The 14,690-nt window shown below is 40.5% G+C and overlaps 2 protein-coding genes and 1 long non-coding RNA gene across 3 annotated transcripts; 2 read left to right on the top strand and 1 right to left on the bottom strand.

Annotated features, from left to right (window-relative positions):
• Positions 1-1,367: 1,367 nt before the first annotated feature.
• LOC135622923 (probable serine/threonine-protein kinase WNK9) lies at positions 1,368-4,922 on the top strand. Its single transcript, XM_065125266.1, has 7 exons — positions 1,368-1,776; positions 1,898-1,935; positions 2,051-2,278; positions 2,404-2,624; positions 2,718-2,875; positions 2,980-3,415; positions 3,506-4,922. The coding sequence occupies exons 1-7, from the start codon at positions 1,702-1,704 to the stop codon at positions 4,639-4,641; spliced, it is 2,292 nt and encodes a 763-aa protein (XP_064981338.1). The 5' UTR covers positions 1,368-1,701; the 3' UTR covers positions 4,642-4,922.
• A 4,384-nt stretch (positions 4,923-9,306) lies between these two features.
• LOC108953742 (uncharacterized) lies at positions 9,307-9,891 on the bottom strand. The gene is made up of 2 exons (XR_001979639.2): positions 9,766-9,891; positions 9,307-9,675 (listed from the first exon to the last, which is right to left on the bottom strand). It is a non-coding gene; the product is annotated as an uncharacterized LOC108953742 (long non-coding RNA).
• Positions 9,892-10,029: 138 nt separating this feature from the next.
• On the top strand, positions 10,030-12,896 carry LOC103997606 (protein neprosin). The gene is made up of 7 exons (XM_009418884.3): positions 10,030-10,590; positions 10,988-11,074; positions 11,152-11,406; positions 11,523-11,687; positions 11,794-11,847; positions 11,962-12,108; positions 12,226-12,896. Exons 1-7 carry the CDS (start codon positions 10,423-10,425, stop codon positions 12,601-12,603), a joined length of 1,254 nt encoding a protein of 417 aa, XP_009417159.2. The 5' UTR covers positions 10,030-10,422; the 3' UTR covers positions 12,604-12,896.
• The last annotated feature ends 1,794 nt before the right edge of the window (positions 12,897-14,690 follow it).

Here is a 14,690-nt window from a genome sequence, read left to right as displayed (position 1 = left end):
TTAATTAATAGTTACTTGTTTGTTTCGGTTGTTGCTTGCTCGTACGAGGAAAATATATCATCATTTTTTTTCTGATCACTTTTTATTTATTTATTTACTTCAAAGAGAAAGAAACATATGGGAATATATAGATTTTCTGATAATCAAACATGCTAGTATTCATGTAAATAAAATTAAGTATATCGTAGTAGGTATGACGTCATATGACGTCAAATACATGAGATTTATTGGATCAGTTGGTGGACTAATTGGAACCCTAAATTTGAAGTGGTTCTTTTGGCATTTACCACAATAGTTAGCCACTTTGTATGACTAGAAAACTATGCACCACATGCAGCTGTCTAAGAGATTAATGCAGACAAACAAAAAAAGCTATTTGGTCATTGAATACTTCATGCATGTCATTCTTGTGATTGGAAGAGACTTCACTCTTTCAACTTATCTGTGATATATTTCCAAACTTTGAGATCAATGCATGAGTAATATCTTCTGAAGAAAAGCAAACACATCATTTCAATTCTAAGGACAACAACACATTATCACATTTTGGAGGTTGCACATTATTAAAAGAGAAAAACAAATTAACAACATACCAAACAAAAGAAGAAAATGAGTATAATTTTATTCCTCTTTATCCCTTTAGTTGTAAAAGCATGAGAAATCTAAGTTGGCAAAGTTATTATTATTATTATTATTATTATAACCCACTAATCAACTTATATATATAACATTTATTTGAATATCCAAACCTTAAATTACTATATTGATGCTAAGTTTAATGCTAAGATGACTCATATTCTCATACAAATTATCTTATAATATCTCAGAAACCCTCTATTAAGGTTCACAAATTTGGTGGGTGGGAATTTGAACTGCTAGAAGCTGTTCTGATGCATGAACCAAAATTACTACCTACCCCCTCACCTTTCTAGACTCTCATTATTTCACAATAAATAAATACAAATACCATAAGATTGTTCCAAATATAAAAAACCTATATTTAAGACTCAACAAGAAAGAAAAGATGATTCATTATCCTTTATTTTGAAATATGCTAAAGTTCATCCAAAACAATTTAAGCTCTCAAAGAAATTATTTTATGAAATCTACAAGTCTATAATAAAATTTATAATTAGTTGGAGCTTATTTCTGAAAATGAGACAAAACTTAAGAACTGTGGCTTTCTCCCAAGAAATCTTCTAAAATTGACATGGATAAATAATATATGTAATTTAAAATTTATGTGAATGAAATAACTAAAAAGAGAGAATGATGGGATACAATAAAGGACCCTTCATTTGTCCTTCTCTGTCCTTTGGATGGCATCTCTCTCTCTCTCCCTCTCTCTCTGTATGGAGAAAAAATATGGACTATGTTGTGGTTTGAGTTGCAAAAATATGGACTATGGTGAATCTCCCTCAGCCAATCTCCCAAACACACCACCCCCTTTCTCCCTACCTCATTTAAGCTTTCTCTATATCTACAAGTTAGATTCCCTGCTCCCATTTCCTCCCCCCCACCCATCATCCTTCACCTACTCTGCCTGCAACTCCCACATCTCCTCATCCATCCTCCACCCAGCTGTCAGAGATCAGAGTTCTACAACTGGTGCCTGGGTGCAGCTCTCTCTCCCTCTTTTTCCCCTTACATGGTCCTTCCAGGAAGGAATCAGCAAACACAGGCTGTAGGAGGACAAACAGAATGATGGATGGTAAAGTCCAACACCCGGATTACCCTGACTTTGTTGAGGTTGATCCCACCGGAAGATATGGCAGGGTACTTGCACAAGACCAATCCTTCAATTTTTCCTCATCTTCCTCTTTGGTTTTTTGGCTAATGCTTTTGTGGAGTTCCTATGTTGGGCTGTGTGTTCATCTCTTTGTTTGGTTCTCTGCAGTACAATGACATCCTTGGCAAGGGGGCATCGAAGACAGTGTATGGTCACTTTCACCTGTTACTCATCTGCTCACATAATTAGATTTTGAAGCAGCACTCTGCTTCTCCTTGATTTATGGGCCTTTTTTTCTCATCAAAGAATTTTTCTTGCCAGTTATAGGGCTTTCGATGAGTATGAAGGGATTGAGGTTGCCTGGAACCAGGTGAAGCTGTATGATTTCCTGCAGAGCCCTGAGAACCTGGAGAGGCTGTACTGTGAGATCCACCTTCTCAAGACCTTGAAGCACAAGAATATTATGAAGTTCTATACCTCCTGGGTTGACACCTCTGAGGGTAACATCAATTTTGTCACTGAGCTGTTTACCTCTGGCACTCTCAGGCAGTAAGTGGATATGCTTCTTCTTCTTCTTCCTCCCTTTCATTTTAGTGAGATGGTGGATCTAATAAATCATGCATTTTTTGTGGACTAGAAATTTTATGCTAAATCATCATATAATGTGTGGATAGGTATAGGCAAAAGCATAGAAGGGTCAATATCAGGGCAGTGAAGCACTGGTGTAGGCAGATTCTTAGCGGCCTTCTCTACCTCCACAGCCATGATCCCCCTATCATCCACAGGGACCTCAAGTGCGACAACATCTTCATTAACGGGAATCAAGGCGAGGTCAAGATCGGTGATCTTGGCCTCGCTGCCATACTCCGGAAATCACATGCTATCCATTGTGTAGGTATGATCACCATAGGCGCCGATGATAAACTCTATAAGGATTTTCTATGATGTGTATCAATTTCATATGATTTTTATTTTTTATATCTCACAGGCACACCGGAATTTATGGCTCCGGAGGTTTACGAGGAGGAATACAATGAATTAGTAGACATATACTCATTTGGGATGTGTGTCTTGGAGATGGTCACTTTTGAATACCCGTACAGTGAATGCACCCACCCCGTGGCGATATACAAGAAAGTCATCTCTGTAAGGAACCTCAACTTTCGGAACTAGTTCTAGCACTTGTTATGCACTTTAGCTTGTCGTTATGATAATAATCTCAGTGAGGATAGCATTTATGTTGTCACTAGGGGACGAAACCCGAAGCATTGTATAGAGTGAGGGATCCTGAGGTTAGGCAATTTGTTGAAAAATGCCTTGCCACAGCATCCAAGAGGCTTTCTGCAAGGGAGCTGCTTGATGATCCCTTTTTACGAGTTGATGATCTTGGTTCGACTTATGATGATGGACACATTAGCACTATGGGTCATATTCTGAGGCAACCTTCCCTTGAACTTATTCAAAGTAACGGGTCCTTGTTTACCAATGAGTTCTCGAATAGTTTCCATAACGAAACAGAATTGATGAATGGTTGGGACTATGATGCCGCCAATGTGCAAGTGCACAGAAATGAACTATTCAATAGCTACAAAGATGAGCAACCTTCTAATGTGGACATTACTATTAAGGGTAAGAGAAGGGAAGATGGGAACATCTATTTGAGGCTAAGGATTTCAGACAAAGATGGTAATACCGATTTAAGAAATTGCTTTGTCATATTGATTCTTTCATGCGGTAAATAGGAAACTAACAACTTGCTTTCCTTTCATTTTGCAGACTGTGTACGAAATATATATTTTCTCTTTGACGTTGAAGCTGATACTGCATTGAGTGTCGCCACAGAGATGGTAACAGAATTAGATATAATTGATTATGATGTGACAAGAATAGCAGATATGATCGATGAAGAGGTGGCTTCTTTGGTACCAGAGTGGCAGCCAGGTCCAGGAATAGAAGAATTTTCAGGATTTCCTACAACTACCTTCTGCCAGAATTGTGCCCCCAATGTTTCATCATGTGTTTCACTTCTAGACTATCACTTGTTGAAAAATCCATGCCACGCTAACATGAAATCAGTTGACTGCTGCCACTTTGACTGTGCTGAAATGCATGGCCGATTTGAGGAGATAACATACCAAGTTGAGGAAACTGAACTTTGTGTGACTGAGGGAGCACCTATGCTATCGACAAGCCAATCAGATGGACCTGATGTTGGCTCTCTAGCATCAAGGTCTAATCACTCTGACGAAGAGTGTGAACAATTGGACCCGACTGCGAAGGATGAAAAGGTTATATACATGGATGACTACAAAAGAAGAGACTCGAGTCAATCTTCGGATCAATTATACTCAGGATCTCACCAGCAACAGTGTGCTGATTTACCAGAATTTAGTCACCAGTTTACAAAATCCAGTAAACTCGATCATTGTGAAAATGAGATCGGACAGGACCAGAGATGGCTCAAGGCAAGGTACCAAATGGAGCCACAAGAACAAAGCCATCAACAGTTAGGAGGATCGGAAAGAGAATTGTATCCATCCCTAGAGTCTGGCAATGGGGAAAGAAGCAAACAAAATGGATTTTCAGGTTCCTCACTTCTTAAACCTTTACATTTTCCAGATGAAAATTTGACGATGAAGTCCTTCCATTTGGGGAAACATAATTCATTCCATATCCCTCGAAGTGACACAGACAAGGCCACCATGATTAATATGGTTCCTGCTGATGTAACTTCAGGGTTTCGCTCGAGAAAATGCACCAATTTGGAATCACCAAGGGATAGAAATTGTGAGGTGAACTCCACAGGCTGCACTGAGCTTTTTTTCGCAGCAAAGAACTTTTATTCTGGAGCCGTCATGCCAAGTGCTCTCACCAGAACTAAGTCGCTCCCTGTTGATGCCGTGGATGCTTAGTATGTATCATTATTTTTTACATCCACACTGACAGATTGTATATTACTTAAGCTGAACTTTCAGCTGTTCGCCTGCAACTATTGTGCAGGATTGGTGAGCTGAAGTGAAATGTCCTGTTGTTGTGTATCCTTTCATGAGTCTATGTAACTTTATTTATGCGAGAGGACAATCAAAGATTGTAATCTTTAGGAAGGCATACTGCAATATACTAACTTATGTAACATCATAAGATTTGCCCAGGGGCATGAGAAACATTCAACTGAGTTTATTGTTTCTGTTCACTTTCATGGTTCTATCACAGCTATGCGGAGCTCAATGTTGACTCTTTTGCTGTTCTGTTCTACTCCAAATAGCTTAACTGGCCCTAATCTTCATACATATTATATCTCCGGCTATTGTTTAAGTCCATAATTCTTGCTGAAAGCTGATCACAGAACCATCTGAATCATCAAAGAAATCAGCCAATTACTGAAACTAGGATTTGAATGAATTCCCAGTACTTCCAGTGAAATCCATCCACTATTCTCTGTTGACTGCCAACATTGAATTGAACAATTCATTGACCTTCTACAGGAGATCGAAGCTGGCCTTCATTGACTGGCACAGGTCAGCCAATGAATGGCCGGTCAAGAGGTAGAAACTATTCAGATTTGCATCAGCCCCCTGTCATCCTTGCTGTCTCTCTCAGTATGTCCCAGTTATCATCACATGCTATCTCCTTTCCAACTCATGCAAGTTCCAGTTTAGCCAAGCAGCTCCTCATCTACAGCTGTTTAGGAACGAAGCTGTCGAAGGAAGTCTTAAACAATGTGATGCTGCACAGAGATAAGGAAATTGATGGAAAGCGATAGTTAAAAAGGTTCACAGTTGAATGAGATGAAAGTGACAAGAAGTTTCAGAAGTGGGCTTTGTGATATGGTGATAAGCATCAATTGATGCTGGGGTGGATAGCAGAGAAGAAAGGTAGGCTTCATGGAATCTCTGTCATAAATAGAGAGAGGAGGGAACAAAGAGCACTTCCTCTTGCCTGCTTGCATGCAATCATAACATGTATTCCATGAAGGCTGCTGCATCAAAAGCCAATCCATCTTGTTTGCTGATCACATGTCTTGATGTGCATGCTCATATACTATATTATCATCAAACACTATCTTATAGTCGTTCTGATCTCACCACCTCTTTAGAATCTAACTCATGAAAGTGCCAGCATTAGCTGAGTAAAGTCTTCAGCTTTTGTTAGTAGTACAGAACCGTACAAAGGGCATCTGCTTTCAATTAATGGAGCTCAAATCTTCACAGGCTTGTAGGGCTAATAGGTTTCAATCAAAGATGTTAATGACGATATGCTCGATTATGTACCGCTGGAAACGTATAACTCGATGATATCAATCGAATAGATTACTGAAACTGGTATCAGACTGATGCTTCAACTAAACAAGCTACATTAGATTAATCTTCTTCAGTTGCATCTCCTGTAGCAACAACAGATCTCTCATTAGAAAATTAGGAGTGCAAGCCTCTTGCAATTTACCTGGTGATGATTCAGTGTTGCACTCAAGATATGCTGAGATGTGCATGGCTTATATGCATTGTCCAAGTTCAGACAGGCAGGTCAATATCTTTTGTCAGTTTTGATAGAAAAATCAACATGAATTAGGTCATGTAAGTTTATGCACAGAGTTGATGGAAGGTTTAGGTCACATACATCACGGCAACTATGTTTTCTCTGTAGAGGAAGGAAAGATGAGATCATGAGCTTAAGAGTGGAAAGTTCAGCAATGAAAAAGCTGCTCTCACTTTGTGGTTTGGTTAGGTAGGGTGGTGTTAGCTTGTGCTTTTCTTCCTTCCAATTTATGGCTTGGCCAAGTGTTAGGCAATCTAGAAACGTACTGTTCATGTGTTCCCATCAAACTCTGGAAGAAAGAGACCGAACAGTGAGGTTGTCTGATCTAAGAAGAGAAGGCCTTAACTGTGATAGTGAGTTTGCCTAATTGCTTTGGCATTAACTAACCACAGTAGTTGCACATTGAAGTGCTGTAGGAACTATTCTAACATAGAAACCACAGAGTGTTTGCAGGTTCACAGCTCATAGGAAGAAGATGAAGATTCTGCATCCTTTCTTAGCCTTTAGGTCTAAAATTATAATCAAGATTAGTTAGAGCAAGAAGAATGCAGAAAATTTAGCAAGCTCAATCCTAATTATGGTCCATATCATTTGTCAAAAGGTGGCTGTTCATTGGATAATGACATCAATAATTTGGTCAAAGTTAAGCAGCAGGATTCAACATCAGTTTGAAGACTCCTCCACACACCAAACTTTACAAGATGAGGAAGGAAACACTTCAATTGGCATCGGTCACGCAAGCTTTCTTCTCCAACTTTATTTTTCCCAAAAGCTTCTTTTAACTCTGGATGCATGGATCATGTGCGCAATTGATGCAGCATAAACTAATCCTTCTGCAGGATTTGGTCACAGAATTTTCTTGATGCTCAGTGTCCAATCATCTACATGAATTATGCTAACCAAAGATCATATATTACCATGTGATAAGTTTCTGAATGTAATGCCAGAACAGAATCCAAATCAAATATTTTCAAAAAGAAAAAGATAATATGCTTAAGCATTCATATCATCTAGTTGAATGCAGATACCTTTGCAGAGTTTGGATAGTTGACACTTCAAGATACCGGGCGAAATGAATTCACAGTTTGCGACCACTTATTCGTTCGAGTGTCCATGACAGTGACACACAGTTTGCAACTCAGCATATCATTCTTCAGTAGGTGGAGGAAGGGAAAAACCTGCTACTTCCAGGCCATATATTCACTTGCACTGATGAATTCAATATTCAACAGAAGGTCTAAGAAAATTGGAACCTAATGAATCACTGTTCCAAATGAGTCAGAAGTTTATGAGCATCATATATATGTGCAGAAGATTTAGTTGTTTGCAAATTCCTTAGAAGTAGACCTGTGATGCTCTAAAAGTGTTTCTGCAACTCTTGAGGTTCTATGCTGCAAACAGAGCCTATGTAAGATTGGCTCAAACTTAGCATGTCCAACCCAACTCAATCATTGTGCTGGGTAGGGTTGCATCTTGAGGAACTTGGGCTGTCAATAAGATCTCTTTCTCATTGCCTCAAGGACTAGCAAATCTATTGCATAATATAATATGCCATATCATATAGTTTACTTCTTTTTTGTGTTTATAGTGCATGATGAAGGAAGTATTGTGAAGATAACATTCTTTTATCTCATCAGGATCCAGCTGAGAGTTGGCAAGCATAGTGTTGAGTCAATCATTCAGTGATGAGTAAGTGGATGCAGCTGGCTATTCCATCTAGCTAGTGTTGGTGCACTCCAGCCATTAGAATTTGGAGACACAACACAAGAACCATCAGTCTGATCTGGGAAGCTTGCAAGTTATATTCTTGTTGCAGTCATGCATGTTTTGCTACTTGGTTCATCATGCCACCAACACCTTGTGTGATATACACCTTGATTCATGTAGGTCTAATCCACATATCTAGGATGTGTTTTAGCTGCAGTTACCTCATCACCATCAATTTAATCCTGAAGGTGATGCTGCAAAGCAAGAAGGTATGCCAACAAATATACATCTCCATATTTACATTCATGATTGCTGCAGCACAGATTTTATCATCTTTGTTCTCTATCTGTATGAGTTCCACATGCATCTTAATTTTCATATTCTGAGTTAAACCCTGCATTGCTAACAACTCACCTTACTTTAACTGTAGGCAAAACCTAATAGAAGCTCATCCTAATCCACAATTGGTACAAAATCAAATGAATCAATATGAAGTCCATAAAGCTCATAAAACAATTTAAAACAAGCATGAAAACCTTAATATAATAAAAAAATTCAATGAAATTATGTGAATCCCATATATAACATTGAAGTTCAAAAAAAAAAACAAGTTTAGAAGTACCATGAATTAGGACAGCATATAATCAAACCACTAATCCAAATCCCTCTATTATGATGAGGATACTATTCAGACTGCTAAATGTAGCTCTGTTCAGATAATATAATAATGTGCCTAGGGATACTTGGTTCAGCAATATCATGGTTGACACTCACAAGGTTCCCACACTAGTAGTGCTGATGAATTCATCAATGACAAAAGTCTAATATGGTAGATAGAATGCACTATTAGAAGTAAAGAGGAAACAGAAAATGAATGGATGAAATGTGATAAGATCCTCCTACTCATCTCCTTGCAAAAAGGAGCTTTCCTAGCTTTCATACTACCATCCATGACAGAAAAAAGGGATGGAGCAATAAAGTATAGGTGGGGACTTGTGAGTGCCAGGTTTGATATGCTAAAAGAATCACCTTTTCCTTTCAATTATTTGTACCAAGTGAATCATATCTTGAAACAAATTGAAATGAGGAAAAAAAGCGTTGGAAGAGATCAAAGATGAGAATCTTTTTAGTGGCTCCATTGAAAGTAATAATGGTGGAGAGTGGCCCAACCTATGTTGCATGAAGCAGACACAACATTACCCTCCACAGTCCAAAGCAGTAGAGGTAACGACGACTACACCAACAATGCCACAATATAACCCACTCAACCTCTAAGCTTTCAACCATTTGCATGTGTTAATATTATCAGAACCAACTCTATCAACAGAGGAGAGTGAAACCCAAAGTTACCTTCAAGCTTGCAGCAATTATTTCCTCGTGCTCTGTTTTAGCCAAGAACAGCAGTCATGAGAAGGTTCCCTGTGTGGGAGATTACATTCCATGACATCACAGCTTTGGATCAAGTACAACATGCTGTCATTAATCTGCGTTGCAGCTCATGTTTTGAAGGCAATCATGTAGAAGGTAACATGGGACATCAATAATGGAGAAGCTCTTCCAGCATCCCATGGTCAAAGCGCACACGGCCATGGAAGTCTGCCGAGGAGCCATGTGTGAGAATTTATAGCGCAGGACACCACCAGCTTTGTCTGGTATCAATCACTCTGTGTGACTTGGCTTGACGATGAACATGTGCTGTTCAACTGCATCGTTCAGAGAACACGTTTGTGACACGGAGAATGAGAACATGGAGACATGATGTGGAGTAAAAGAATATGATCTGCTGCACGCACAAACATCTCATCGATCGAACGCCTTCTCCGCCTTTCTTCTTCCTTTAATTCTGGTGGCAGCGGGCATCAGAATTCGTGCGCGTCAGATCCCGCACAACCATGCAGTTCGGAAACAAGAGAACCGCCCATCACTGCAGCAGCGTCCACCTTGACCGGACGCGTGTTGCACTGACGGCAGGCATGGGGTCGATGTTGGGATACGAATACGAGGTGGCGTCGCAGTGAGACGGAGGAGAGGGGAAGCAGCCGTCGTTGGGAGAAGTAAAAAAGAGTTTGAAGGAAGGGGAAAAGGCGAGCGCAGAGAGAGAGAGAGAGAGAGAGCGGAACTCCAGTTACATCGCCCCCACCACTGGGAAGAAGAAGAAGAAGACGACAGTGAACAATATATTAGCGCATTCGACACTTGAGAGAGAGAGAGAGAGAGAGGAGAGAGAGAGAGACGCATGCGCCTCTTTTCTGGTCGTCAGCGCTGCTTCACTCGACTCCACTTCACTTACGGAGAGAGAAGGAATACAATTAGACACATAAGTCATCAGGAAGCAGAGGAGAGAGATGGAAGACAGACAATGGTAGAAAAGGAAGGAGTAGAAATGGCGGTGAGACTTTGAAAACAGTCAAATTAAGAGATCAGAGAGAGAGAGAGAGAGAGAGAGAGAGATGGCGGCGGACGTTAGCTCGAGGCGGTGGGTGGTGTGGCTGCTGCTGACCATGGCGCTCTGCTTATCGTGTGCCGAGGCCGGGAGAGGACAGGTGCCGGTGAAGCGGAGGCTGGAGGTGCAGCGCCACCTCAGGAGGCTCAACAAGCGGGCCGTCAGGAGCATCAAGGTCGCTCCTTTCTCCCTTCTTTCATGCGTTTCCTTCCTTTCCTTCCACATTAAGTTGCTTGAAGAACAATAATGCCCGAGAAGCTCGGTCTTGGCTGCACATCCAAGGAATTCTGTGTTTTTTTCTTGATTTAAATGGCAAATCCAACACCTTGGGAGAAATGCAGCATCAATTTCACTTCAAGAGTCCAGTTCTGTAACTAAATTTTCTTCAGATGCATTGTAAATCTCATCTCTTTTAGGTTTTCTTGTCATTCTTGCATGGTATGGCTTCTTCTTCCTCCTCTTCTTACAATGTCTTCATTCCCTCTTTAGTTGGCCACTGAACACTAGAATGGTTCATATTATGGTTATCACTGTTGTCAGGAAAACTAAAATTGATCGGAAATCATATGCAGAGCCCAGACGGAGATATCATAGACTGTGTGCACATCTCTCACCAGCCAGCCTTTGATCACCCTTCCCTCAAGAACCACACAATCCAGGTCTCTCTCTCTCTCTCTCTCTCTCGCTCCCCAATTTAGCCTCTCTCAGCTCATACTTATGAATTCAAGTTCATCAGATGAGGCCAGCTTTTCACCCAGAAGGCCTGCAGTTTGGTGAGAACAAGGTTGCCTCACAGAAGAGAACTCGTCCCCTGTCTCAGCTGTGGCATCAGCATGGGAGATGCCCTAAGAACACCATCCCCATCAGGAGGACAAGGAGGAAGGATGTGCTGAAGGCCAGCTCCATCAGGAAGTATGGGAGGAAGAAGCACAAGAGCATCCCAAATCCACTGTCTGTTGACCCTGACCTTCTCAGTGAGAGTGGCCATCAGGTACGGTGGGTGAAGAAGAGGGAGAAACACTAGTTCTTCTACTACTACCACCACTGCTGCTTCCTAGCTTTCACAACCCCTTTCTCATCTGCTCTCTTTTGGGTCTTTGTGAGTAGCATGCAATTGGTTATGTAGAGGGGGATACATACTATGGAGCCAAGGCCACCATTAATGTGTGGGAACCCAAGATTCAGCAGGCAAATGAATTCAGTCTCTCTCAGCTCTGGATCCTGGGGGGCTCCTTTGGGGAGGACCTCAACAGCATTGAAGCTGGTTGGCAGGTGTTCTTCTGTCGTACTTCCATTAAACATGCAGTAAATTTTGATTCTGTGCAACTCAAAAAACACATCCTCAGGCACTAATTTCTCTTGGTATGCTAAAAATCAGGTGAGTCCAGATCTGTATGGGGATAATAACACAAGATTGTTCACTTACTGGACTGTAAGTTGCCACTGTTCTTACTACCTCCTCATCCTACCTCGTAAGATTGTGCTTCTTATTACTGCTTTTGCAGTTAGATAGCTGCTAATATATGTTTCCTCTGTCAAACTTTAGAGTGATTCTTATCAAGCAACTGGCTGCTACAACTTGCTCTGCTCTGGGTTCATTCAGATCAGCAGTGAGATTGCAATGGGTGCCACAATCTACCCCATTTCTAGATATGGTGGTTCCCAATATGATATCAGTATACTTGTTTGGAAGGTGAAGACAAAACTCATGCAATTGATGCAGAAAGCAGCAGAGAATTGCTGCAGCCTTTTGTGCCTTTAGGTTCACTAGTCCTTTTAGTAATGGCAAGGGTTTTTATGATTTGAGCAGGATCCAAGGGAAGGGCATTGGTGGATGCAGTTTGGGGATGACTATGTGCTAGGTTACTGGCCTTCTTTCCTCTTCTCCTACCTTGCAGACAGTGCCTCCATGATAGAGTGGGGAGGAGAGGTCGTGAACTCGGAACCAGATGGTGAGCACACTTCCACTGCCATGGGCAGTGGCCACTTCCCTGGAGAAGGATTTGGCAAGGCCAGCTACTTCAGGAACATCCAGATAGTAGATGACTCCAACAAGCTGAGGACACCCACAGGGGTTGGCACCTTCACTGAGCAATCCAGCTGCTATGATGTGCAGATTGGCAATGGTGGTCAGTGGGGGCACTACTTCTACTATGGAGGTCCTGGTAGGAACTCCAATTGTCCATAGGAACTCCTCCCTGTTTTCCTCCTTCCTTAACTCATAGAAGGATGTTGTGCAAGTGCTTGATGCTTCTCTTGATCAGTGTTTTAGCTCCCTATGTTTCTTGTTCTTCTTTCCATGGAAGTGTGGAGAGAGAGAGAGAGAGAGGTGAGGTTTCTTGAGAGGAACAAGCTTATGGGCTTGTGGTAGTCTTCTTCTTGTCATCTGTTTCTTTTGTTGGATTTGTAATTTTCTCCTCTGAGTCCCTTGTTCAGTTCTAAGATGATAGTGAATGGACCTGTGTGTGCATTGATTGGTTAGAGGAGGACCTCAAGCACATTGGAATTTTGCTATTGGCAGCATGGAGATTGGGACCCCAATGCAAACAATTGTGAGATGATATGGTGGTGGATAGTTGTAAAGGAAGACACCATGGAATAAAGATCTTTGGAGCTTTAGAGAGATGCTGTGCATGTGAAGAAGCTGACACAGCTTCATACTGCAACACCACCTTTACTGCAGTCAATTGGAGTCACTCTAATGGCTTCCTTCATCTCCTCTGCTCCCCCACCACCAAACTCTTTTATCTTTTTGTTCCATAGCTAGCTTTGATGGAGAAAACTTGATTCAAACTTTGAACTAAAGTGAGAACAAAGAATTAATAACTCTCAAATCCAAAAGATTCTGTAGAAACGGAGAAGATGGTGGATCAGAAATCAATCATGGTGTGACCCAAGTGTGATAGAAAAAGTTGGCAGAGGATTCCTGTGTTCTTCATCAGCCATCAGCACTTGAATGATTGCATTGAAGAAGCTCTCCACAGAAGCTTGTCAGTGAAAGTGGCATGCGAAATGAATCCAATAAGTTCATGTTATTGCATGAATTGACAATATCTACTGACCTCTCATGTTTGCAGAGGTTCCATTGCTGTGAACTGTTGCCTTTTGGATCCTATGTTCTTTGTATACAGGAGAATAAGATGAATCAGAGCCAAGTAATTGATCAGAACAAAGACCTAAAAACATAAACATTGATCTTGATGTGTGAGCTTAAGAAACACAAACAGACAGTATATGCTCAAAGTGCATGCTTAATGATGGTGCCAATCATGCATCTCAAATTAGACAAGAAAAGCCAAGAATTTAGTATACAAGCAGCAACTAATCTACATGTATCCACATTCTTGATCTTTTAGAGAATTTATATTCTCGACCCAATTCAACTTCAAAGAACAAAAAGCTTCCACTAATGCCAAAGTAGTATTGCTGCTACAACATGCTTGCAATGGATTCTGGCATAGTAATTGGCCTAAAACAAATCCAGACTACTGTAACTCAGAAACAAAATGAATGTAGAACTCTGTGTCTGAATCTGCAGCTTGGCTTGAGTTCCATGAATCTGCTCCAAGCTGCTAAGTATTGGACAAAGGGAAGATGAGACAACTGCACCTGACTGTGTTATGATGCTGAAAAGATGGTGGAGGAAACAACACATGGAAGTATTTATAAAACCTTTTTGAAAGCCTTCCACAAAGCAAAGTAAACTATGCTTTAAGACTCTACTGTTGCCACACAATGCAATGATTAGCCCAAAAAGATACCACAATACAATGATTAGCCTCAAAAGATACTTTAGGAAAAAAAAAAAAAAAGGTAAAAGAGAAACAACTTCATTAAAACTTAATGCTGATGCCTTTATCCTGTCTTCACCAATTGTCAAATCTTCAAAAAGACTAATCTAGTTATTATTTGACCGGATGAGATAATTAATCTATTATCTTATTGAAACTGAATTAGTAACCTAAAATATTTGAGTAATACATTTATCAAATTTTAAATTAAGGTACTATAAATCGATAAATTAGTCGTTATTAGCATCCATGCATCTCTTTGGCATACTTCTGTGGAATAATTTTATCCGAAAAATCTTGCAAGTAACATAACACATTGTATACCCCATAATTTATATGTTTCCAATGGTTCTGTGTTAACCTCCATATGGTTTGACCATACATAAGTAAAAATGATGGGGTATTATTGAAGGAACACTCCATATGGGCACTTAAGTATTCTAATAATAACCTACATGAATACTAAGTATTCTAATAATAATAA

This window comes from Musa acuminata, chromosome BXJ2-9 (genome assembly GCF_036884655.1).
Source record: "Musa acuminata AAA Group cultivar baxijiao chromosome BXJ2-9, Cavendish_Baxijiao_AAA, whole genome shotgun sequence".
NCBI classification, from domain to species: Eukaryota; Viridiplantae; Streptophyta; class Magnoliopsida; order Zingiberales; family Musaceae; genus Musa; species Musa acuminata.
This window is presented reverse-complemented; position numbering and strand designations above follow the sequence as displayed.